At 41.1% G+C, this 26,281-nt stretch overlaps 1 protein-coding gene across 1 annotated transcript in view; it reads right to left on the reverse strand.

Moving 5' to 3' along the window:
- The window catches only part of LOC140191078 (uncharacterized), a 170,143-nt gene that overhangs the window by 15,380 nt on the left and 128,482 nt on the right, over positions 1 to 26,281 (reverse strand). Inside the window, exons 15-16 of the mRNA XM_072248155.1 lie at positions 21,726 to 22,277; positions 18,575 to 19,063 (exon numbers count right to left, since the gene is read on the reverse strand). Of these exons, the coding sequence (XP_072104256.1) occupies positions 18,575 to 19,063; positions 21,726 to 22,277 (1,041 nt within the window). The remainder of the gene's footprint in view (positions 1 to 18,574; positions 19,064 to 21,725; positions 22,278 to 26,281) is intronic.

The raw sequence follows: 26,281 nt of genomic DNA on the forward strand, positions 1-26,281 counted from the left end.
GCCAGGTAGTTGGAATGGGAAAAAGATGCAAAGTAAAGGAAGCCCCAGAGCCCACTCAACCATCAGCATTTACTAATGAACAATTAGTTCCTTCCAACTTTTAAATGTTCTTTAACACAATTTCTTTCAAAATGCTGCTGGATAAAATTTAGACACAAGGTTAAAATTTCAAGCATTTTGATCAAGTCTTCACATTATTGTTTGAGACATTAATAGATTCCCAAATGCAAGTAGATTCAAACATATAGAAATGCTTGATTCTAAAAGGTTTTAAAAGACCCTGTAACTGGAGAAAGGAATTCAGTAATCAATAATGCTATCATGCGCAGGGCACGGATATTTTACACCAGCTCAGCAAAGAGGTCACATCTATTTAACTGTCGACTGTTTATTCCTTTCCATAGATGCTGCAGACTTCCTCCTGCACTTTTTGTGTTGTTTAAGATTTCCAGCATCTGTAGAATCTCTCGTGTTTATTAATTACTTTTGCTCCTTTTCCACAATACAAACTCATTCAGCCTCCTTGAGTGGCCCATTGCTCTATGCACCTTCTCCATCCACCCAAGTTTGGCTCAACACATCCCACTCCCTAACCTTGCCTACAAATGGCCTCTCTTAGTGCAAACCTTTTCCTCCCACTTGCCACAAGCAGAAAGCTCCTTACGATGCCAATTCTCTCCCTGAACCCCCATAACCAGACACCTCCGCAGACAAAGCACTTCTAACCTCCCACATTGCAGAGATACCACTCGGCACTCCACAAGGGGCTGAGCAAAAATAAATGACATTAAGCCACGGAAGGGGGAAAAGCCCAGCAGGATTTAAGGAATGCCTTGATGCGGGAAAGAGCAGCAAGCAGCAGGATTTGGAGTTCTCAAATTTAGGGCCTTAGCAGCTGAAGGTGAAGCAACTAATCTGTATCAATTACACTCAGAGATGAACAGAATCAGGTTTATTATTGCTGATACGTGTTGTGAAATCTGTTTGTTTTACAGTGCAATACATAATACACTATAAATTAAAACAAGAAATGTATATATAAATAAATTAGTAGTGCAAAAAGAGAGAAAAATAGTAGGTAGTGTTCATGAGTTCATTATCCGTTCAGAAAATTGATGGCAATCCACCCAGAACTGGAGGGTGAAGGGCTACAGTTCAATCACAAAACAGGGTCTGGCAAGTCCTCAAAGGGATTTAACAACAAGGATGAGAGTTTACAAATGAGATAGTTTTAAACTGGGAGGCGTGGGTAAGCAAGATTAATAGATGATGGGAACAAGGCTACTGACACCTTAATTTTACATAGAGGGGGGCCAGTAATGCATTTAGAATAGTTGAGTTGCAAGAACCATGTCAGAAGCAGAGAGCTGCACTAGCAATACAGAGCTTGCCACAAATGATAGTGCAACGGCAGTTATGGTTCTATTCTGGGTCAAGTAAGACAGCAAGATTGCAAATTGTTTGGTTTGCTTTCAGACAGTTGTCACGTTAATTGGAGGTGTTGGTAGCTAAGAAACTGAACCATCTATTTACTTGAAGGAAACTTCTGCATGCCCAGTAATAGATCCTGACAAACACAGTTAGCTCAGAAGCACAAGAATTAAGAATGATGCTGGCAAACTAAAGCTGGGTGTTATTGGCTTGTATGTGGAAATTAAAATCAATTTTTAATGTTGTCACCAAAAGGCAAAAGACACTGAGGTCACCAGAAGCAGCGATGGCGGAATAGGAAGGAAAGCCGCCACTGGTGGTTCTCTGGCTCTGACTGCAGTTAACAGTGGAAACAGATCTATTCATGGAACAAAATAATTAGATAAATGTATATTGTACCATTGAGACAATTATTATATATCAATACAAAAAGCACTGGAGGAATGCAGCATGTCGGGTATATGGACGTGAAAAAACAAGGGAGATGAAGAACATCGATTCTAAACGTCGACTGTTCATTTCTCTTCACACACGTTGCCTGACCCGCTGAGTTCTTCCATCACTTTTTGTGTGGTTCCAGATTGCAGCAATTGCAGTCTCCTGTCTTTTTTTTTTTTGCATTTGTTGAGGACAATCTATGCAATGAAATACTGATGTCCTTGATGAAAAAAAACACAAGGAATATTAGGACTCAAAACTTGACACAAATCTGGACTGGTCAAAGAACACTGAGGCTGTCTACAAGAAGGGACAGAGCCGTCTCTATTTCCTGAGGAGACTGAGGTCCTTTAACATCTGCTGGACAATGCTGAGGATGTTCTAAGAGTCTGTGGTGGCCAGTGCTATCATGTTTGCTGTTGTGTGCTGGGGCAGCAGGCTGAGGGTAGCAGACACCAACAGAATCAACAAACTCATTCGTAAGGCCAGCGATGTTGTGGGGATGGAACTGGACTCTCTGACGGTGGTGTCTGAAAAGAGGATGCTGTCCAAGTTGCATGCCATCTTGGTCAATGTTTCCCATCCACTACATAATGTACTGGGTGGGCACAGGAGTACATTCAGCCAGAGACTCATTCCACCGAGATGCAACACAGAGCGTCAGAGGAAGTCATTCCTGCCTGTGGCCATCAAACTTTACAACTCTTCCCTTGGAGGGTCAGACACCCTGAGCCAATAGGCTGGTCCTGGACTTATTTCCTGGCATAATTTACGCATTACTATTTAACTATTTATGGTGCAACTGTAACGAAAACCAATTTCCCCCGGGATCAATAAAGTATGACTATGACTATCACAGAATTAGGGCAGAAGGCCAAAGATTTGGACCGATGTAGGCTGCAAAACTTCTTGCAGGAGGAAAACCAAATATAATAGTTTAAAGAGCAGATACCCAAGGAAAGGTATGCAATTATGGAAATTTGGATTGCACACCTGGTCAGTATTTCTCTAAGTGCAGACAATTATAAGTGTTTTAGGAATAAAGGAAATTACAGCAAGAAGGTGAGGCAAGAACATGGAAGGATTTAAAAACAAGGGCAGAATCTGGAGTCTTTGTTTTGCCATATTATGAACCACTCAAAAATGTATTGAAAAGCTGAATGTGAATGTCACCAGAATTCATTGTCCATCGCTAATTATCCCTCCTCCCCACCATCGAGGTGAAGAGTGATTAAAAATCAATACTGAAAGTCAACAAACAGGTAATGGGCTTTAGGACAAGTATGGCTGGGTTTTGCACAAGGTCAGGCTGAGTATGGGAGAATGGCATGAACAGAAATAGTTTAAAAACAGGATGGATGGAAGGTGCAGCAAATGAGCAGAGACAGGAATGGAGCAGGCATAATGATATCAAACTGAAAGTAGGTCGATGGGCTGCCCTGTGACAGAAGCTCAGTTGAGGCCTGAGTATGATACCTGGATCGTGTTGCCTGGATTACGGGTTCAGCCTTTGCTAATTGCCAGGATGTAAAATAATGTCAATGCCTTGGGGCAGAGCTTGGTCTGAAAGCAATTGTTTCTGGCCATCTGCAAAAATTTACTTTCAGGAACTTCCAATCCACCAGGATTCAAAATATGAAGCTAAAACAGAACTCATAGTTTGTATTGACAATTACATCACAGCAGCATCATTGCAATAGCAAAATTCCGAAGTAAAATTAGGCAACTTAATTAAAATGTCAAATACAGAGAACTTGATGCAAGATCTTAGAAATTCTTCATTAGATGCAAAAAAAACTATAAGGTAAACACATCTATCTTTTGTGAAGAAAGAAATTCAAGATCACAAATTGATTCAGGAACAACTGGGACATACAGAATGTGACGAAGGCCCAAAGCAACGAGGACTAGACAAGGCTGTACTTTCCCAACTCTTTTTATCTCTCTTCTTTAGAAGAACTATGATCATCTGCAGACAGAATGCAGTTTTCCAACCTTCAAAGAAATAAATCTTACATATGCACCACGGCAGCATAGCAGCTATGTAATGCTGTCACAGCTTGGGATGTTGGAACTCAGAGTTCAATCCCAGTGCTGCCTGCAAGGAGTTTGTGCGTTCTCCCCATGATCACGTGGGGTTCCTTCGAGTGCTCCTGTTTCCTCCCATAATCCAAAGATGTGCCAGTCACTAGGTTAACTGGGCATTGTAAATTGACCTGTGATTAGTGTTAAATAGGTGGGTTGCAGGGTGGTGCAACACGTTGGACCGGAAGGGTCTGTTCTGTTCTAAATAAAAATGAAAATAAAATGTCTAACTGATCAAACTATAGCAAGAGCCACATGCAATTGAGGAACTTCATCAACCAAAGTGCCGAACTTCTGAAGTTTCAGAGGCTAAAGATGAACTTTTGACTTTTTTTGGATACCCAGATGCATTCTTGGATAGGTTGTTGATGGCAGTATTTGAACAAGAGCAAAAGATAATCTGCAGCGCATTTCACAACTGAAATTACACAACTGCTTTCCTTACAAAACATGTTATCCTCACAACTCGTATTTCAATAAATGCTCCCACTGGTATGTGTCTGACAACCAAATCCAGCTCCTGCCCTTCACGTGTGGCTTAGCTACGAAGCCTGGCGGAACTATTTCCACTGACAGGAGAAGGGGTAAGGCGTGTTTCTGGGGCCATAAACCCAGTCATTTTGGGAAGATTGGGCTCATGAGCCGAGGTTGGCAGCTCACCTCGGAGAAGGAAAGCTCTGATCTCAAGCACCACTGCCCTGCAGCTATACCTACTCATGGGGAAGGCTTCGAGAGGAAACCCAGAGAAAAAAATCTGCAGCTGGAGTCCCTAAGGCAGTCCTATGTTGAGTTCAATGCTGACTGGCAACTCCTGCGATGCCACTGGTGCCAAAATTCATCAGTCTCTTCCATTCCTTTGGATTTATCAGCTGTGTGGAAAGTGGGAGCCTGGCTTGAGTGTTCACAGCTAGTACGTAACATCCATGCTCGACCCTGACCATCTGAGGGCCTCAATAAAGCAGACATCACTATTCTTACTTATCAACAACACATTGAAGTTTACTTTTGTGTTCACTTCCCTGAGATATTACTTTTTTCTGGGAATTTTTTGATCTTTTAAGATAGCACCTTGCACAAACTAAGACATTAACTGTTTATCGATGAGGTTTATTCTTGATTGGATATTTTTGGATGTCAAGTTACTCGACTTTTACAGCTAGTAGCAAAAAAAAACACTATAGATTTGACCTGTTTGTTTATAGAAGAAAATCTTTATTATAAATTTTTGTTTGGTCATTAATCTCCCAACCACGCTCTACTGAATACAAAATGAAAAGTAGGATTTTTTTTCCTCCAAGATACTCTCAAAAGTAATTTAGCCCTACACAATGATTTGAATATTAGCAAGTAACAATGTTCCATTTATAAATATTTTGGCTGCCATTAAGTAGCAGTTTCATCTTTTTATTCTGATATATTATTCCATTCATTTCCAAGTTTAGAATGATAAAGGGTTCACAAGTCCATTGAGAATCCCCAGTGATATTTGCATGAGACATCTGCAATACTCTAAATGCAATGGACTGCAGGAGATCTGCCTAAATATTAACCACTCAAACTTTTTGTGAAATCTAAAATCAATTAAAAAAAAACATATAGCAGTAGAAACTCAGAAAAATTAACAAAGCTTCAAATGGGACACTTCACAGAAGCTAAGACAGAAACTTTCTTTGGACACCAAATCTTGTTGTGTTTAGTTTTTCACCTCAGTTTGAAATAAAGTCAGCTTAGATGAACAATGAACTTAAAAGCATCGGAACCAATAGCTCCAAATGTTTAAAAGACATTTAGGCAGTTACAAAGACAGCAAAAGGCTTAAAAGGATATGGGCAAAACACAGGCAAATGGGACTAGCTCAGAAAGACACGTTGGTCATCATGGTCGAGCTGAGCTCAAGGGCCCGTTTCTACACTGTACATGATTCTAGAAGATGGAATTACAAAACTACAAAGAAAATGCTTTAGTTTTAGTTCCTGGTGAATTTGAAAGGAATTCTAGGAAAGTATTATGAGAAGTTCATTGTGTATTTCCATTCAATTGAGATGGACTGGAAGAATTCAAACACAGAAAAGATTTAATATTTAAAATAGTGGCAGGGCATTTGAAGCCAAAAGTGCAGAGCCACAGAACCTGTCCCACTCCCAAGGATGAAGGATGGACCCCCCCCCCCATAGCAGCATCATATTCTGTCAGTATTTTTTAAAATCACAACCCTGTTGTGACACACAGATGTCAATGTGACAGGATATTGTCTTTCTAGACCATCACTAAACATATAGTCATTGGAGTACAGAGATGTCATGGTCTCACAGAATGACCGACAATGAAGGACTCATTTTCAATAAGTCAAGCTATGCAAAGCAGAAGTTTCCCAACTCTGAGAAATTAGTTAGCTGTAGTTAAGCAGGAGGTATGGACAGCTTGGCTGGCAGTAGTAACCAATTCTTGAGACATGAGGGAAAGGATAGAAAAGGCTTCTGTTCATGAGTAGTACTCAGTAGTAACTACTAATCAAATATATGTCTGCATGTGTTTATTCTGGATAAGACTAGGATAGGGAAATATTTATGATGTGATATCTCTGCACTCTCAACCATCCTAATGGGGTAATTAGCTTGCTGATACCTACCATCTAGATTGAACATGGAAAATAATCAAAATAATAACCATATCTTAACTATTAGTTTAAAAATACTAAAACAGAGGACCCAGGACATAGTTAGCACAACATCTAATTTGGGGAAGTTATTGAGGGAAAAATCCACTGCGTATATACAGATTTTTTTCTCAACCCTTTTGGGTGGTGTGTATGTGTATTTTTCCCTCAATTTCAGGTCCTCTACAAGAGGCCTGGGAGCTTGAGTGTTCAGTGCAGTATCCTTGCTGTTCCTAGCGGTACGCTCTTCTGGACCAAGATCTCAGATATTCTTCCTGGGAGTTGTTGGAGCCATTTTCCCAGTCCAGGTATCACAGCTCCAGGTGCTGCTAACACCATCAGGATTACTCAGGCTTTAATCTTCCATATCCTTTCTATCCGCTCTTTCAAGCCCTGGTACTTCTCCAGCTTCTCATATTCTTTCTTCTTGATGTCACAGTCATTCAGGACATCTATTACTATTGCTTTCTTGTGCTCTTCGTCCAATATTACCATGTCTGGTTGGTTGGCCAGTACCTGCTTATCAGTTCTGTATTCAGAAGTCTCGCAGGATCTTAGCTCTGTCATTCTCTATGACCCCTTGAGTGCTTCCCATTTGGACTTGGGAGTGTCTAATCCATACTCAGCGCAGATATTCCTGTACACAATTCCTGCAACTTGGTTGTGCCGTTCAGCGTATGATGTTCTTGCCTGTATCTCACACCCTACCACTATGTGCTGGATGGTTTCAGCAGTTTCCGTGCACAGTCTGCATCATGGGTCTTGTTTGGTGTGATAGACCCTGCTTCTTTTGCTCTTGGGCTCAACGCCTGTTCTTGCGTAGCCAAGTGCCTCTGAGCTGTCCCTCACCCTCCACTTTCAGTCACCGGTAGGACTTATGTCAGCCACCTCTGATATCTGGCAATGGTACATCAGGTGCAGTGGCTTGTGCTGCCATGGCCTCTGGTCCTCTGGCTCTGCTTCACCGACTTCCATTTCCATGTCTCCTGCCTGCTGTCAGAGGTATTCTCCTAGCAGATCATGCTTAGGGGCCATCTTCCTGACATACTCATGGATAATTCAGATTTCTTCCAGGATTGTGGCCTTGACACTCCCAGGTCCCTGTTCTCCTTTATTCTGGCAGGTGCACAATCGCTCAATGTTGGACTTTGGGTAGAATCCTCTATGTGTTGTTAGTAGTTTATGAGAATTTCTTTTTTTGGCCAGCACAATATTGTGGCTGGGTATCTGATGATTGGTAGGGCGAATGTGTTCATGGCTCTGATCTTGTTCGTCCCATTCAGCTGTTTTTTTTTTAAGGAATCTCACTCTTTAGAGGTACTTGGATGCTGCACCCTTCCTTGCATCCTCATTGTGGCTTCCATATGCCTGCAGGATCCCCGGGTATTTGGAGTCCTGGTATGAGGCCTTCAGGCAACTCGACTCTTTCAGTCTTGATGAGTTTGCCTCTTTTCACTATCATCTGGCTGCACTTTTCTAGTCCAAATGGCATCCCAATGTCTCTTTCATTCCAGCTCGATTTCATCCATGCACAGGAGGTGACTGATGGTCAATCCATTCTAGAACCTATACTCATGACAACACTTTGAGATGATCTAGCTGATGGGGTTCAAACCTATGCGGAACAGCATATAACCTGCCTGCCAACAACATGGAAGGTCCTCTCAGGCATCATAGCCACCAGGCTGAAGGAACATATGTAAATTCCTGAGCCCAGCTCTGAAGGGGATTGGTAATATCAATATCAATGTGGAATATATATATATATATAAAAATGTAAAGATATATAAAACTCAAATCAACCATATTATATACATACTTGCATACAACATACACACAAAATGCTGGAGGAATGCAGCAGGCCAAGCAGCATCTATGGAAAAAAGTATAGATGATGTTTCCGGCCGAGACCCTTCATCAGGACTGGAGAAAAATAGATGAGGAGTCTTCCACCTCTACTGCATCTTCTCTCAAGGTGAGGCTTTTCCTCCTCCTTCTAAGAAAGGGGCTTCCCTTCCTCCACTATCAATGCTGTCCTCATCCACATCTCTTCCATTTCGCACACGTCTGCCCTCACCCCATCCTCCCGCCACCCCACCAGGGATAGAGTTCCTCTTCTCCTCACCTACCACCCACCAGTCTCCGCGTCCAGCACATAATTCTCCGTATCTTCCGCCATCTCCAATGGGATCTCACCACCAAGGACATCTCCACCCCGCCCCCCGCACTTTCTGCTTTTTGCAGGGATTGCTCCCTATGGCAACTCACTTGTCCATTTGTCCCTCCCCACTTATCCTTGCAAGTGGAACAAGTACTACACCTCCTCCCTCACTACCATTCAGGGCCCCAAAAAGTCCTTCCAGGTGAGGCAACACTTCACCTGTGAGTCTGTTGGGGTCATCTGCTGCATCCAGTGCTCCCAGTGGGGCCTCCTGTATATCGGTGAGACCCGACATAGATCGGGAGACCGCTTTGCTGAATACCTACACTCCGTCCACCAGAAAAAGCCGGATCTCCCAATGGCCACCCATTTTTAATTCCACTTCCCATTCCGACATGTCAGTCCATGGCCTCCTCTATTGTCGTGATCAAGTTGGAGGAGCAACACCTTACATTCTTGTCTTGGCAGCCTCCAACCAGATGGCACGAACATCGATTTCTCGATCTTCCAGTAAGGCCCACCCACCCCCCTCTCACCATTCCCTATTCCCTTTTCCCTCTCTCACCCTATCTCCTTGCATGCCCATCACCTCCTTCTGGTGCTCCTCCCCTTTCTTTCTGTCCTTTCCTATCAGACACCCCTTCTTCAGCCCTGTATCTCTTTCACCAACCAACTTCCCAGCTTTTTACTTCACCCCCCACCCCCCAGTTTCACCTATCACCTCGTGTTTCTTCCTCTCCTCTTCCTGCCTTCCAACTTTGACCCCTCATTATTTTCCTCCAGTCCTGAAGGACAGTACGTCAACTGTACTCTTTTCCATAGATGCTACCTGGCCTGCTGAGTTCCTCATTGTGTTACTAATACAGTACTATAGTACTGCAGTAGTACTGAAAGTGTTCTAATTTGCTCTGCATTCATTAAATACATAATCTGTTACTTACTTAAATGGTAGTTGGTCTTCTAAATACCTTTTAAACAATTTCCATGAAACTTTGCCCTTAATTGGGCCAATAAGTACAGGTTGCCGAACTGTCCGCTTGTGTGTGTCCACGTGCCTGTGTGTGTGTATGTGTGCCCATGTGCGTTGTGTCTTGCACTATCCTGCTACTAAAAAAATCATGACGTATGTGAGTGATGATAAACCCGATTCTGATATGGGTCTCTATTGTGGAATGAGAGTGGGAAGGGGGCAGGGAGAGGGGAATCATGGTTGGCAAAAGGGAAAGGCGATGAAATGGGAAACAGCAGAGAGACATTGTAATGATCGATAAACCAATTTTGAATCAAAGAACCTTGTCTGACACCTCAGGGCTGGGAGTGTCTGCACCTGTGTCACACCCCCCCCCACCCCGGTATTCCTTTTGTGCCTTCTGTCTCACACCCCTCCCACGGTGCTCCACCCTCGCCATTCCAAACATCCTTTGCTCCTGCCAGATTTACAAACTTGCTCTCTGCTCCATGTTGACAAATACAGTACTGTGCAAAAGTCTTAAGCACCCTTAATATACATACTTGAGACACACTGGGACCAGTACATTTTGGCCCAATTCAGCAGCTGCCACAATTGGTCAAAGTTTCATGGAAATAGTTAAAAGGTACAGAAAGAAAGAAACTACTATTTAACTGAGGAACAATTTATGTATTTAAGTGAAGTATGGGACAAATCAGAACACTACCAATACCTCTACAGTACTATAACACTGTGTATTAATTCCTAATAGTTATCGACAGAGGAATTCATCTACCGTTTCTTTTGATTGACTGTAAATTAACAAAATCAGCTCAGAGATAATGGATGCCTCCAAACAATGCTTTAGACCAGGGCTTCTCAACTGGGGTTCTGCAAGAGGCAGTGATTAAAAAACATAGTTTTTTGAACTTTGCGTGACGTGATGCAGTGGTGGGCAGTGACTGAGCAACCCTGTTAGCAACCTCGTTTGCGGTCTCTCAGCCCAGTATGGCAGTGTGCAGTAGGACAGAGTCCACTCTCCACTTTTGACGCGAGTTAGGAGAGGCCATTGGTGAGTGCTGTATTACACAGAGGGGAGGACAGTAGGCTGATAATTGGTGAGTGCTGTATTGCATTGAGGGGAGGACAATAGGCTGATGAGGTGCATGAAGTGTGTTTTAAGAGCATTGAAAAGACGTACAACTTGGGCAGTGATGTCAGCCTCTCTCCCCCGAATTACCTCCCCCAACTTTCCGTTAAGCACCGCTGACTGGGAGCTAACAAACTCTACCAGTGTAGTACAAAATTGGGAGAAAAATGTTCATGTTAAAGCAGGAATTTTTACACGCCATGATTCAGCTGCTGGCCTGCCGCTTGCTGTTGTTGCAAATGTTGCAAAAGGTGGATTGTGTAGATTACAAGTGAATTGTATTGTGAAGTTTTTTGTATTTTTAGTGGTTTTCTCATTTAGTTATTTATTATACCATTCTTTTTCATATTTTATTAACCCGTGTTTTATGGACATGTCTGACGGTTATTGGAATTGCAAAACAAACAGAGTAAAGCTTTTGTTAATAACGTCAGTCAGAAAAAAAAATTCTGGAAGCAAGTTATTTAGTAGCAGAACTTATTCCCCAGAAAAGGAAAAGTCACACAGTTGGTAAGACCCTAATAATGACACTATGTAAAATTATAGTGGGTAAAATGTTAGGGTATGATACAGGCCTGCACCAGAAAACCAGGTATGATCTGCAGAGGGTTATTTCAAGGGCGAAGAGACAATTTCGAACGAGGTTCGAGGCGACATTGGATGTATGACAACTCTGGCAGGGTTTGGAAGACATTACTTCACTACCAGATGAACTCAATGCCTTCTATGCCCACTTGGAAAGGGAGAATATAACTACAGCTGTGAAGATCCCTGCTGCACCTGATGACCTCATGATCTGTCTCAGAGGCCATGTTAGGCTGTCTTTAAAGAGAGTGAACCCTCGCAAGGCAGAAGGTCCCGATGGAGTACCTGGTAAGACTCTGAATACCTGTGTCAACTAATTGGCGGGAATATTCAAGGACATTTCCAATCTGCTACAGGTGGAAGTTCCCACTAGCTTCAAAAAAGCAACAATTATACCAGTGTCTAAGAAGAATAACGTGAGCTGCCTTAATGACTATTAACACTCGCATCTACAGTGGTGAAATGCTTTGAGAAGTTGATCATGATAGACTGAACTCCTGCCTCAGCAAGGACCTGGATCCATTGCAATTTGCCTATCGCCGCAATAGGTCAACTGCAGATGCAATCTCAATGGCTCTTCACATGGCTTTAGACCACCTGGACAACACAAACACTTGTGTCAGGATGCTGTTCATTAACTATAGCTCAGCATTTAATACCATCATTCCCAAAATCCTGATTGAGAAGTTGCAGAACTTGGGCCTCTCTACCTCCCACTGCATTTGGATCCTTGACTTCCTAACCAGAAGACCACAAACTGTGCGGATTGGTGATAACATCTCCTCCTTGTTGCAAATCAACACTGGTGCACCTCAGGGGTGTATGCTTAGCTCACTGCTCTACTCTGTATATACCCATGACTGTGTGGCTAGGCATACCTCAAATACCATCTATAAATTTGCTGATGATACAACCATAGTTGATAGAATCTCAGATGGTGACAAGAGGGTGTACAGGAGTGAGATATGCCAACTAGTGGAGTGGTGTCGCAGCAACAACCTGGCACTCAATGCCAGTAAGATGAAAGAGCTAATTGTGGACTTCTGGAAGAGTAAGATGAAGGAACACATACAATCCTCAGAGGGATCAGAGAGTGAGCAGTTTCAAGTTCCTGGGTGTCAAGATCTCTGAGGACCTAACCTGGTCCCAACATATCGATGCAGTTATAAAGAAGGCAAGACAGTGACTATACTTCATTAGGAGTTTGAAGAGATTTGTCATGTCAACAAATACACTCAAAAACTTATATATTTGTACTGTGGAGAGCATTCTGACGCTCACTGTCTGGTATGGTGGGGGGGGGGGGGAGCTACTGCACAGGACCGAAAGAAGCTGCAGAGGGTTGTAAATTTAGTCAGCTCCATCTCAGGTACTAGCCTACAAAGTACCTGTGACATCTTCAAGGAGCAGTGTCTCAGGAAGGCAGCATCCATTATTAAGGACCTCCAGCATCCAGGGCGTGCCCTTTTCTCACTATTACCATCAGGCAGGAAGTTCAGAAGCCTGAAGGCACACACTCAGTGATTCAGGAACAGCTTCTTCCCCTCTGTCATCCAATTCCTAAATGGACACTGAACCCTTGGACATTGCCTTTTAAAATATGTATTATTTTGGCTTTTTGTACGATTTTTAATCTATTCAATATACATATACTTGATTTACTTATTTATTTATTATTATTATTATTTTATTTTGTTTTTTTCCCCTTCTACATTATGTATTGCATTAAATTGCTGCTGCTAAGTTAACAAATTTCATGACACATGCCGGTGATAATAAACCTGATTCTGATTACGAGAATTTGAAGAGGTTTCACTCTCAAACAGTTGATGTAATGATGACGTGTCACATGATGCTGAAGAGGCTTTGTGTGATAAACTGAAAAACAACAGCTTCTCTATCCAGGTTGATGAGTCAACAAATTTCACCAACAAATGTCATGTAGCATTTGTAAGATTTGTAAATGATGGTGAAATTCAAAAAAAACCTTTTCGGTTGCAAAGAGCTATCTGAAATAAGCAAAGGCCAAGATATATTTAATGTTTTGCCTTCATATCTGGAAACAAAAGGTCTGTCTGGAGGAACTGTGTTGGCATCTGTACTGATGGTGCCCCATCAATGGTTAGCTTAATTACCTGCTTTTTTCCCCCCAAGAAAGGTTGGCTAAAAAAATCATTCTCTACTCTAAAGAGCATTGACAATTATTTTTGGATTATTATATCTACAACTTACTGATCATAATAATGTACTGTGAGCTCTAGATATAATAATTTATACACAGGTGTTCCCTGAGATCTGAAAATTATCTCACAGGTTCCTCCAGGAAAAAAGGTTGAGAAAGGCTGCTTTAGATTATTGCATCATTTTCATTGTAACCCTCAAGATGATAGTTGATATCTTCATAATTCATAACTTGTTGAAGAGGAATTGTTTCATTCTTACTCTCGGCCATTTTTGGTATCTCCAAGCCTGAATTTTTGAAATCTCGGTGAGCAAAACAATTTCCCAATTATCTTACTGCTTATTTCTCACCAACTATCAGTGACAAAAATCACTGCTTTTTAACACAAACTGACACTATTTAAAAACTGATCGCTCTAAGCACGGTGTAAGTATCGCATACACAGCTATGCAAGCAATACATGCTAATTAGAAACTGTTTGGTGACAGTCTTCTGCCCCAATTAAGTTGCATAGTGTCCCAAATAAACAAAGAGAATCCTAGCTGTTTTCTCGATTTAGTTTTTGTTCTTTAAGAGATGTCCAAATAAACAGTTGCCCAGATTAACCAGTGGCCCAATTAACTGGAATCCACTGCATGTATGTGTATATATATTTTTATATACATACACACAATTACTTGCAGAAATTAACTGCAAGTTAACCGTACAGTGTTCAGTCATGTAATATGCACTTGTGATCTTTATACAAGCAAGGAGTTTCACTGAACTTCTGTTGTGTATGACAAGAAACTAACCCAAATCACTTCAAAACAGTGATCACTCAGAGGCATTTATTTGATTAAATCCTAAACTGGAATAACTATCTGACACCAGACCTTCATTCATTCTTCACCAACTCTGGTAAGTCTGAGGTGGGTTGGAGTAATCTGGATTGGATGGAGATTGAAAAGGACGATGTTAAATAATAAATTTTCTGTGCCATTTGGATAGCCCACTGTGTCCGCTGCACTTGAACACTTTGAAAGACCACAAGCAACATTGCACAGAATGTTGTGAATTACAGCACACAAACAACATTGGCTGGAGAGTAAACATCCAGAATAACAGCTCTCATAACATTTAGAGATATAACATATCTTCATAACATTTAGAGGTGAGATTGAATCAATGCAGCTGTCCCAAAGTATGATGACAATAGTTCAAAGCAAAATTGCCTTTTTGAACTTTATTTCTGAGCTAGCTCTTCTGACTTTGAGTATATCAACTCACAACTGCTCTGTGAGTTAAAGCATTATTCAGTGATCTTGCACATATGACTATTCCTGGTCCCAGACTCCACCCCCCCCCCAACTCGACACAATGCACAGAAAAGCCTGGATGCAACAATCCCCCTCCCCCTGCCTCCTTCACAGTCAGATAGTGTGCAGACTCACTGTCTGTGTGATTCAACAAATTACTGAAGGAATTCTTATGGCCAGGATCCAAATCTCAGTCACCACCCAGTGGGAACATGAAAGGGAAGGCCAAAACCAGTAACAGGAGTTATGGCAAAGCTTCATCTCCAAGGAGTCAATGTTTTAAAGTTCTAACGCTGTGCACAGCATGATTAACTTGTATAAACAATGCAACTGATAAAAAGAACAAAAATAATTGCAGAACAATTAAAAAATGAACTGCAGTTCTTATTTCAAGAATTGAGAGGCTATGCATTATGTATCTTGAAATATTATGGAGAAAGTATTAGGGAACATGATCAATGTAAAAGCAGTGCAAAATAGGTCAAATGGTTTTATATTGGACATTCTCTCATCTCCTTCCTCCCATTAGACTGAAGATGCAAAAGCCCTGAAATCCCGTTTTAAGACTATTGAGCAGTCCCTTAATATGATAAGCTCTTGACTGCACAATCTACCTCATTATGGCCTTGTACATTATAGAATCATAGAGCAACATAGTACAGATACAGGCTCTTCATCCCAACAAGTGCATGCTGACCACGGTGCCCACCCAGCCAGTCCCAATTTTCAGAGTTTGGCCAATATTCATCTAAGCTCTGTCACTCTATATTCCTTTCCAAGTGCTTCTTAAATGATACTATTAAACCTACCTCAACTACTACTTCTGGCAGCTCATTCCATTTCCTCACCACCCTCAGCGTGAACAAGTTGCCCCTCACTCACTCCAAATCTATGCACCCTTGTCTTGGACTCCTTTACCATGGGGAAAAGAGTGTTACTATCCACCTTACCTTTGCCTCTCATAATTTTAAAGATTTCTATAATGCCCCTCATTCTCCTAAGTTCCAAGGAATAAAGACCCAGCCTGGCCAACTCCTCCCGATAACTCAGGCCTTCTAGACTTGGCAACATGCTTGTAAATCTTTTCTACACTATTTCCAGTTTAAGCACATCTTTCCTAAAACAGGGTGACCAAAACTGTACACAGTACTCCCAACTGTGGCCTTACCAATGATTTATACAACTGCAACATAATGAACCAACTCCTATACTCAGCCGCCTAACAGATGAAGACTAGCATGCTAAGTGCCTTTTGTCCTACGCTGGTTTGATTTTTAAAAAATACATCACCTCACACTTACCACTTGGCCTACCTCCTTAACTGATCAAGCTTCTCTTTTGCTAACCTTCTTCACTGTCAACAATACCTTGTAATTTTGTGTCATCAGCCAACATACTGATCAAGCTCTCTGCACTGATATCCAAATCATTTATGCAAATAATGAATAACACTGACCTTTGTGGCATACCACTAGTCACTGGCCTCCATTCCAAAAAACAACCTTCAACCACAATTCTTTGCTTCCAACCTCTGAATCCAACGAACTAGCTGTCTCTGGATTCCATGGGGCCACACTTTTCAGACCAGCTTACCATGTAGGACCTTGTCAAAGGCCATGCTAAAGTCTAAACAGGTAACATCCAATACCCTTCCCTCATTAACCCTTTTGGTTACCACTTCAAAAAACTCTAGAAGGCTCCTTCTAAATCAGACACTGTTTATCTAAATGCTGGTAGATCCTGCTCCTCAGAATCCCCATGAACTTTCTCTCTACTGATGCATCAGTAGTTCCCTGGCTTGTTCTTGCTACTCTTTTTAACCACCTCCCTGAACTACTGTCTACCTGCACTGCAATTTCTCTGTAACAAGTTATTCTGCCCGCAGTTATTGTTTTACTTGTACTATCTCAATGTACTACTGTAATGAAAAAATCAGTACAGACCAATCACAAGATGAATTTTTCTCTGTACCTTGGTATATCTAGCAGTAATAAACCAGCTTACCAATTCTAAAGGGTTGCTGAGATTCTTGAGCAAGTGTAGAAAAATCTACTTCAAGTGAAAAGAAATAAAGCTATGGCAGAAAGACCCTATGACAGAGATGCAGAATTAGGCCATACAGCCAATTGAGTCTGCTCTGCCATTCTATTGTGGCTGATTTATTATCTCCCCTCAACCCCATTTTCCTGCTTTAACCTTTGACACCCTTACTGATCAAAGAACCTATCAACCTCTACTTTAAATATACCCAATGACTTGTCCTTCAAAGCTGTCTGTGGCAATCAATTCCACAGATTCTTCAACCTCTAGTTAAAGAAATTCTGCCTTATCTCATTTCTTAAGGGACATTCTTCTATTTTGAGCCTGTGCTCTCTTTAGTCCTAGACTCCCCTATGATACGAAACATCCCCTCCAAATTTGCTCTACCTAGGCCTTTCAATATTCGATAAGTTTCAATGAGATCCTCCTCATTCTTCTAAACTCCAGTGAGTACAGACCTAGAGCTAACAAACGCCCCTTATTAACTCTCTCATTCTCGGGATCATTCTTAACCTTCCATGGACCCTCTCCAATGCCAGCACTTCCTTTCTTAAGATAAGGGATCCAAAAATGCTCATAATACTCTAAGTATGGACTGACTAATACTTTAATAAAGTCTCAGCATGAAATCATTGCTTTATATTCTAGTCCTTTCAAAATTAATGCTAACATTGTATTTGTCAAAATTTGAAAATATGTGAAAGTATTGGGAAGATAAGTCCTTGGTAAATAAAATCAATGGCTTATGTTGATAGAGTAACATTGCTCTTAAACATGTAAATACAGTAATCATTCAACAGACCACTTGATGAAGATGAATAACTACCAACTTCAAGAAAAGTCAGGGTTGGGCAAGAAATGCCATTACTGCTCGCATACTGAGAACAAATAATTGAAAGAATTGGAGATTGAGAACATTAGTTACAAAATTTATCAAATAAAATGCCATGCAATGTAACTGGATTACGGGATATTGGTTTGTATAGAATAGCCCTCATTTAGGAAAGATGTACAGGAAAATATCAAGATCAAACCAAAAACTAAATTTGTTGCAAGAAGTTTTAGGAGTTTTTAAACAATTGCCTGGGTACTAGCTTGCTAGGATTTATGCAAGGGAACATTTGTATAACTTTAAAGGGACACTATAAATACTGGGTAATTTTAACCTCTCCCCATTCCAACACTGATATATCACTCAACTGCTAAGACAACTGAAAAAAAAAGGCTCCAAAATAGTCAGATGTTTTCAAAATAGTTTTATGATGTCCAACGGATTGTTAGTGAGGGTTAACTATCTGCCCTAACAAGTCCTTTCTCTAACTAGTCTAACGCACCAAATTCACAGAAAACATTATTAGAATGTCAAGTTGAAGTCCTTACTTTTGTTTAAGCAGCCTACGGCCAGTGGTTAAAACTAAAAGGGCTTCACAGGAACTGGCTCTTAAAGTGGTAGGTCAAATTTGACAGTTATTCTGTCTTTATTTGCAGTTCCAACCTACACCTTTAAGATGAGAACGCTGCACAGAAACAAGTGACCAATTTCAGTTTTTTCTTTTAAGTTCTGCAAAATACTTGTTTAAATACTGAATACAAACTTACTTCTTTTTTTCTTTGGATGTGGCTCCTCGTCCTCGGATGGCATGGAGGAGCTCGGGGTGCATTCAGTTATGCTGCTTTGGCTCAGATCTGTGGGAGTGTAGCACTCGGTCGGAGGCATTTTTTCTGTCTCTGGATTCTTCTGCACTGGTGAGGCTGGAAAGCCCAGCTCTACTGTTTTGGGCTGCATTGGCTCCAACTTCACCGTCTTACCCCCTGGTAGTGAACACAGCTCCCTTGGCAACTCCTTAACTAGAGACTTGATATTGTTTCTGATGGGCTTTGGAAGGGGACGGTCCTGCACACAGTTCAGAGAGGTACCCGGGCTAATGTTGGGCTTCTGGCGAATCCATTCCCTCAGGGTGTCTATCGGTGAGCCGTTGATGTGCCATTCAGTCACCCCGAACTGTCTGAGATGGGCTCTGGCATGGCTGGCTAAAGCTTTCCGGTTTTCAAAGTAGTGGCCGCATAATTCACAGCAAGTATCTGCGGCTGCAGGGAAGAGACCAGGACACAAATCAATGTGTTAATGTGACTCCAGCTGCTTCATGATGCAACGATCAGATTAATATTAATCTGATTAGTCAGATTAATATACAACAGTCCCAATTGTAAAGACTGTAGTCTGCTCTGTGCATGCTGAGCTGAACAATTCGTAGCACGGGAGCTGGGAAGTCCAGCCAGTGAGCCTTGTTAGATCACCGACTTTAAACCAAGTCCCAACCGCCTACCTGTATAAGTGACTCTTATCTAATATTTATTCATCTTCCTTTCAAAATGCAGTATTATGAGATTCTGTTTTCTCCCCACTGTTCCATGTCCTAATATACCTGTCCTTACACAAGCATAAAATTCCACCAGCTTATCAAAGTATTTTTTGAACTCCACTACTGGATCTTGTACCATCCTATTTTAATGTTGATTATTCCTGTAAATGATTCTGCTTAGAAGGGAACCACAGATTTCAGTGTGGATCTGGCTATTGGTTTGGTAAGCAAAGGAAATTGCTCTACAAGACCAGACAGGAATGACTTCTGATGTTGAATTAGCCGGTCTTAGACAGGAGCAAAGTGAAAGAACTACAAATGATAGTGAAGACCTGGATACTGCTGTGGGACAGGAGGAGCCTACACTAAAAACTGCTGGGATGTTCCTGATCTTTCATACAATGTTGCATGAGAGTTCTTTGGACAAGGTCAAATTAGGCCCAGTTGCATTGCTCGCCCTGATTTAATCTGCAGATTTCTCAGTCTAGGGCTCCAATGTGACGAATGCACATATAAAAGGCTGGTCCCAACCTTGGGCCTGTAAACGAGAAAGTCAGTGCCTGAAGGAGACAAAGAGAAACTGAAAAAAACACATATAAAACAAGAATTGGCTTTTCACATAGTTTGTTTTATTCCATATCACTATGAGAAATAATTCTCAGTATCCTGTTGATACTGAGAATTATAGTACTCAGTACTACTGTACTTTGAATCCTTTAATGCTCCATCAGAAAATGTTGAATTTATGCAAAACACCTGCAGTTTAAACTCCCGACCTCAGGCACCTATACCATAAAACATCAAAATATTTGGCAATGATTAATGGAATAAAAATGGCTTTGTAATAGATTTGAGCAAGTTATTTCAGCTGTTGTAAATTCCTTCTGTCAGGAATTAGGGAGAGTTGCACAGATAAAACCCATAATGTATAAACTCAAATAAAACCATTAGCTTTCTCCAAAATTTAAAGATAATCAAATAGATTACTCATTCTGCAAGGTATTTAAAAGGCATAAACTTGTCAGGGGTCAATATTTTTCAATAAAGTGAATATTACTCTTAGAATATAGCAGTATTCTCATCATTGCAAATCTTTTTAAAATGTCAACACAAGGTAAAAGTTGTGAACTTAGTCTTTATTGCTAAAGAAATATGTCCAGAAAACCTATTTCATTACCAATAAATCAATAAATATTAGGGATGGCATGATAGCATAGCAGTTAGTGCAATGCTTTACAGTACCAGTGACCCGGGTTCAATTCCTGCCACTGAGTGCAAGCAGTTTGTATGCTCCCCCGTGACTGTGTTGGTTTCCTCTGGGTGCTCCGGTTTCCTCCCATATTTCAAAAACACAGAGGTGAGTAGGTTAATTGGTCACATGGGTGTAACTGGGCAGAGTGAAGTACCTGGGTTGGAAGAGCCCGTTATCGTGCTGTATCTCTAAATAAATACGTAACATCACCATATCAGGCAGTTTTTTGACATGACAGTATCCTTTTGACTACGTAATAAATCTTTTCTGGAAGGTTGTTCAAATTAGCCTCAGCTTCTATCCTTTCCTTTTGCCATCCTGAGGTGTGCTTCAGTGCATGGCCAGGTCAGTGCAGAGATTACTTAGGGAGACAACTGCAGAGCTTGAAATGGATGGGAAAGTAAGATTCCTCCAGTAACCTGACTTCAAAAACAATTAAAATGGAAAAGAAACAAGTAATGTTTTTGCCTTTCACCTGCCTTCCTATCTTGGTTCTTATTCCTCACTATGCCAACTCTTGATGCTTTCTAGGGTGATTTGGCATGCAACTCAATCTTATAATTGCCTTTGAAGATAGTTCAGTGCTCTCTCAAGGTATCTAGAAATGGACAATATATCCAGTCTTCCTAAAATCACTGACATCCTCAGAGGAGGCAAATGACATCTGTGACGCTCAGACACAGACAGTATATAGGTGCAGTTATAGCACTGTAGGCTACTGAGTTTGCAATGAGTTGCAGTAGGATATGGCAAGGTGCAAGCCTGCAGCTGGTATCCCTACACTCTCCTGTAGCATCTTAATTAGTTGTTCTAATTAAATATTTGAGCAGGGTTGAAAGTGGATGACAGATTGGTTCAGCAATCTGATACTTAGCCTCATCTACGCAGCTTAGAGGATGCGGAGAAAGAATGCCAAAATGCCAAGCATTTTCACCAGATTGAGAGGAAGAGACACAGAGATGCACAGAGCGACGGAGACAGAAAGAAAAAGAAAACTGGGTACCCTAGAAATTTTCTTGTGACCAGCTGCTGTGTCAGTGCCAGTAGTACAGAGCAGCTTGCCCAATGGCTCACTACTTTGTGCCAACCATTCAGCATGGTGAAAGCAAATAGTATTCAAAGTAGTTTGACTTACCAATTACTGGCGTCGTTGTCACCTTCTCTTGTGGAGACCAAGTGGCCTTCGGCTTATAGGAACCTGACTCTGTAGTATAGCCATGCTTCAACTCTTGTGGCAGGCTTCTTTCATCTGAGATGGATTTTTTTAATGATGCAGTTGACACAAAACCCATGGGTATTTTTTTCCCCAGAGGTGACACAGTTGGATGTTGCCCGTTAGATGTATAGGTCAATACTTTTCTAGCTGGGGGTGTCAAATGCTTTTGCTGCATATCCTTAACTGGTGACTTGATGATCTGTCCAAATGGCTTAATAGGTTTCTCATCATACTGGTAGTTCTGAGGATCCTGTTGCATCTCTCGTTGCTCTGGTTCTTGGCCTAGTGGTTCAGGCTTTCCCTTCCTTTTCATCAGTTCTTTCAGTGTGTCAATAGGTGAACCATTCACAGTCCATTCTGTCACCCCAAACTGTCTCAGATGTGACCTGGCATGGCTTGACAGCCCCTTGCGATTCTCGAAGTATTCACCGCAGAATTCACAACGGACATCTTTGCTGGGTTGATCAACTGCTACCAAAAAATAGAAACTGCATTTGAGTTTTAATTTGAAAACAAGATCATTAAAAGTAAATTGGAGGTAAACACAGAAACATAGAAATCTATAGCACATTACAGCCCCTGTGGCCCACAATGTTGTGCCGACCATGTAACCTACTCTAGAAGCTGCCTAAAATTTCCCTACTGCATAGCCCTCTATTTTTCTAAGATCCATGTACCCATCTAAGAGTCTCTTAAAAGACCCTATTGTATACGCCTCTACTACCTTCGCTGGCAGTGCATTCCACACACTCAACACTTTGTGTAAAAAACTTATCTCTGCCCCCTTGAACCTACTTCCAAGCACCTTAAAGCTATACCCGCTTGTGTTAGCCATTTCAGCACTGGGAAAAAGCCTCTGGCTATCCACACAATCAATGCCTCTTATCATCTTCTACACCTCTTTCAGGTCACCTCTCATGCTCCATTGCTCCAGGGAGAAAAGGCCAAGTTCACTCAACCTATTCTCATAAGGCATGCTCACCAATCCAGGCAATATCCTTGTAAATCTCCTCTGCACTCTCTCTATAGTATCCACATCCTTCCTGTGATGAGATGACCGGAACTGAACACAGCATTCCAGATGGGGTCTAACTAAGGTATAATATAGCTGTAACATTGTAAAGTGAGGGTGAAAACATTTACAAATACAAAAAAAAGTTTCTGTCACCCAGAAACATTAAATGAACGAGACATGGAATGAATATTCCTTTTCTCAGTACATTTCCAATTCCCACATAATCAAACTTGTGGTTTAAGTTTTATGAGTATTTAAGTGCTTTCAAACTCCATATATACTTATAGTTGGAGTGAATCTGATAAATCCTTGATATTCCTAAGCTGTGTTATGCTCATCTTGGGAGAGGTGATAGAGAAATTGTGACTGAAGATATTGTGCAATTCAAGATTTATAAAGCTTTGAATATTTTTTCCTTTGGGAGTGCAGTAGGAAGAGTGGGGTGGGAGTGAAATACATGGTAATAATTGCCATGCAAGGGGCTAAAATATAAAACACACATCAGTAGAGGTAAGCAGAGTACCTGATTAGTCTGGAACACAGTACTTAATAAGCAATTTAGAACTCAAATGGCAAAGAGGATGAAAACAGAGTGTCTCCTTCCATTAACCAAGATTCCAAATCCAGATCCCAAGAGTTTACAAAACTACAATACTCAAACCAAACTGTTCTAATGAATACATTTTCTAATGTTTATACTCATTGAAAAATGTGTTACAACAATAAAATATGCAATATTATTTTACCAAAAAAAACCTGGCAGGATCGCAGGTTCTTCAACAATGTAGAGAGATTCTGAAGGTCTGACTTCCTGCTGTGCTGGAATATAACCTACTATGCTAAACCAATCAGTAAATACTAATTTTAACACTTTTTTTGGCAGACAGCTGACAATGGAACCAATATCTGTGCAGAAACACACCTGTCATGCTGCTCATAGGTTGGACTGATTCAATTTGTCACATGCTTATATGACTGGTTAAAAGGGAAAAGCTGATTTTAAAACTGCACAGAAGGGAGCAACCAGCAAGGTCTCAAACTTACAGTCCATGACTTTGGTATATTTAATGATGATCCATGCAGAGTCACCCACATCTTCCATTAGAACAGTGACTTAGGAACAGCAACTTCACATTTATGCTCTCCCCAACTACTTGGGTGAGCGTGATCAGTCTGCAAACAGTTGAGGGCACAGGCTGTCCTTTTGCAAAATCACCAAAGTTACCTGAAGATAGAACAGAACAGGCCTTTTGGCCCATGAGGTTGCATCAACCTTTTAACCTACTCCAAGATCAATCTACCTCTTTCTTCCCACACAGCCCTCTAATTTCCTCTCATCCATGTGCCTCTTAAATGTCTCTAATGTATCTGCCTCTACTACCACTGCATTCCATGTACTTACACTCAGAAGAAAGACTATCTCTGATATCCCCCTATATTTTCCACCCATCACCTTTAAAAATGAGTCCTTCTGCATTAACCATTACCATCTGGGAAAAAAAGATACTGCTTGTCCACTTTATCTGTGCCTCTTATCATCTTACACACCTCTATCAACTCTCCTCATTCTCCTTCACTCCAAAGAGAAATGTAACACTAAATGTAATGTAACAAAGAACAATCGGATTACAATCAGACTGTTAAACACGGTGTAACAGAGCACAATCAGATTCAGCATCGAAAACGGACCTCAATGTAGATGCCAATGGAGTTTCTACATTCTAGTTTTTTTTTAAGAACTGTCAGGGTCTCCTTCATTAAGCAAAATTAAAGTATATAGTATGGGGGGGGTGAGAGGGGGAAGAACTGACGTGGGTGGAAAATAGACAACGGAATAAACTGGTAATTTTTCACTTTAGATTACTGACCCACAAGGAGGGTACCACAAATATTGGTGTTGGTGGTCCCAAATGTTAATCTAGGATTGAGAGAATCAAGTGTAATACAGTATATCCAAAAAGTTAGGAGGTAATGTAGGCTGTAAGTAAAGAGGGATGTAGGCAGTTTGAGTAATAGGGCAAGGACATAACAGCTGCAATAATGTAGAATTTGGTAGAAGAAACAGGAAACAGTTTCACTAAGACTGATGGGTATTGACATTCTGAAGGAAATAGATGTCTTTGTCCACAGATTATAAACATTCAGCGACAGCAAGTAATTAGGAAGACAAACAGTATACTGTTGTTCATTGCAAAAGGATTCCAACACAAGAGACGCTTTACAGCTTCAACTTTAAATCTAGTCTCTGCTTCCACACTGAGAAGACATAACTTTGTTTTCATAATGTTGTATACTTTAGCCCAGTGATGAAATAACTCACGTCCTGAGGAGATACAGCAGTTGAAATCTGATAAATTCAGGACCCAGCAAAATGCAAACACTAGAGACAAATATCTACAGAACATGAACATCAGTGGCAAGGCCAACTATTACTTATTGTTCCAATTATCCTTCAGAAGGTGATGGTGAGCCAGTGTTTACACTGTAGGGTAGTGAGTATCTATTAGGATGGATGTGGAACTTGTAGATAATTGTGACTTCAGGTATATGCTGCCCCATATTCGAGTGGTGAAAATCAATGGTTGATGAGATGTTATTAAAACAACTCTATCAACCCACGGCTGTTCATTTTGTAAATGGAATGAACACTGTGGAACCAGGTGCTAATAAAATTAACCATTTTATTCCTGATGTTGTTCAGCTACTTGACTAAGTTGTACTGATCCACATGGGTGTAATTAACCTCTGCGATGTAGGTGATGGAAAGATTGAGTTAGGATGCAGGGCACTCTGTTGAACATCTCAGAATTGGAATTAGTACCATTGGCATATGTTATGAATTTTTTTGTTTTGCAGCAGCAGTACATTGCAATAATAAAAACTATAAATTACAATAAGTATATATAAAAAAGAAATTAAGTAGTGCAAAAAGACCTTTCCAGACCCACTACTATCTATAAGGACGAGAACAGCAGATACCTGGGAATACTACCGTTTGGAAATCCCCCTACAAGTCACTCACCATCCTGACTTGGAAACATATCACTGATCCTTCATTGTTGCTGGATCAAAACCATGGAATTCCCTCTCTAACAGCACTGTGGGTGTACTTACACCTCAGGGACTGCAGTGGTTCAAGAAGGCAGCTCATCACCACCTTCTCAAGGGCAACTAGGGATGGGCAATAAATGCTGGCTTAGCTGGCGATGCCCACGTCCGTAAATGAACAAATTTTTTAAAAAGAGGGGGAGAAATACTGAGGTAGTGCTCATGGGTCCATTGTCCATTCAGGAATTTGATGGCAGAGATGAAGAAACTGTCCCATGTCGAGCGTGTGGCTTCAGGTTCCTGTACATCCTCTTTGATGGTAGCAATAAGAAGCGGGCATATCCTGAATGATGGGGGTCATTAACGATGGATGCCACCTTTTTCAGGCGCTGCCTTTTGAAGATATCCTCAG

The sequence above is a fragment of the Mobula birostris genome, chromosome 32, assembly GCF_030028105.1.
Source record: "Mobula birostris isolate sMobBir1 chromosome 32, sMobBir1.hap1, whole genome shotgun sequence".
NCBI classification, from domain to species: Eukaryota; Metazoa; Chordata; class Chondrichthyes; order Myliobatiformes; family Myliobatidae; genus Mobula; species Mobula birostris.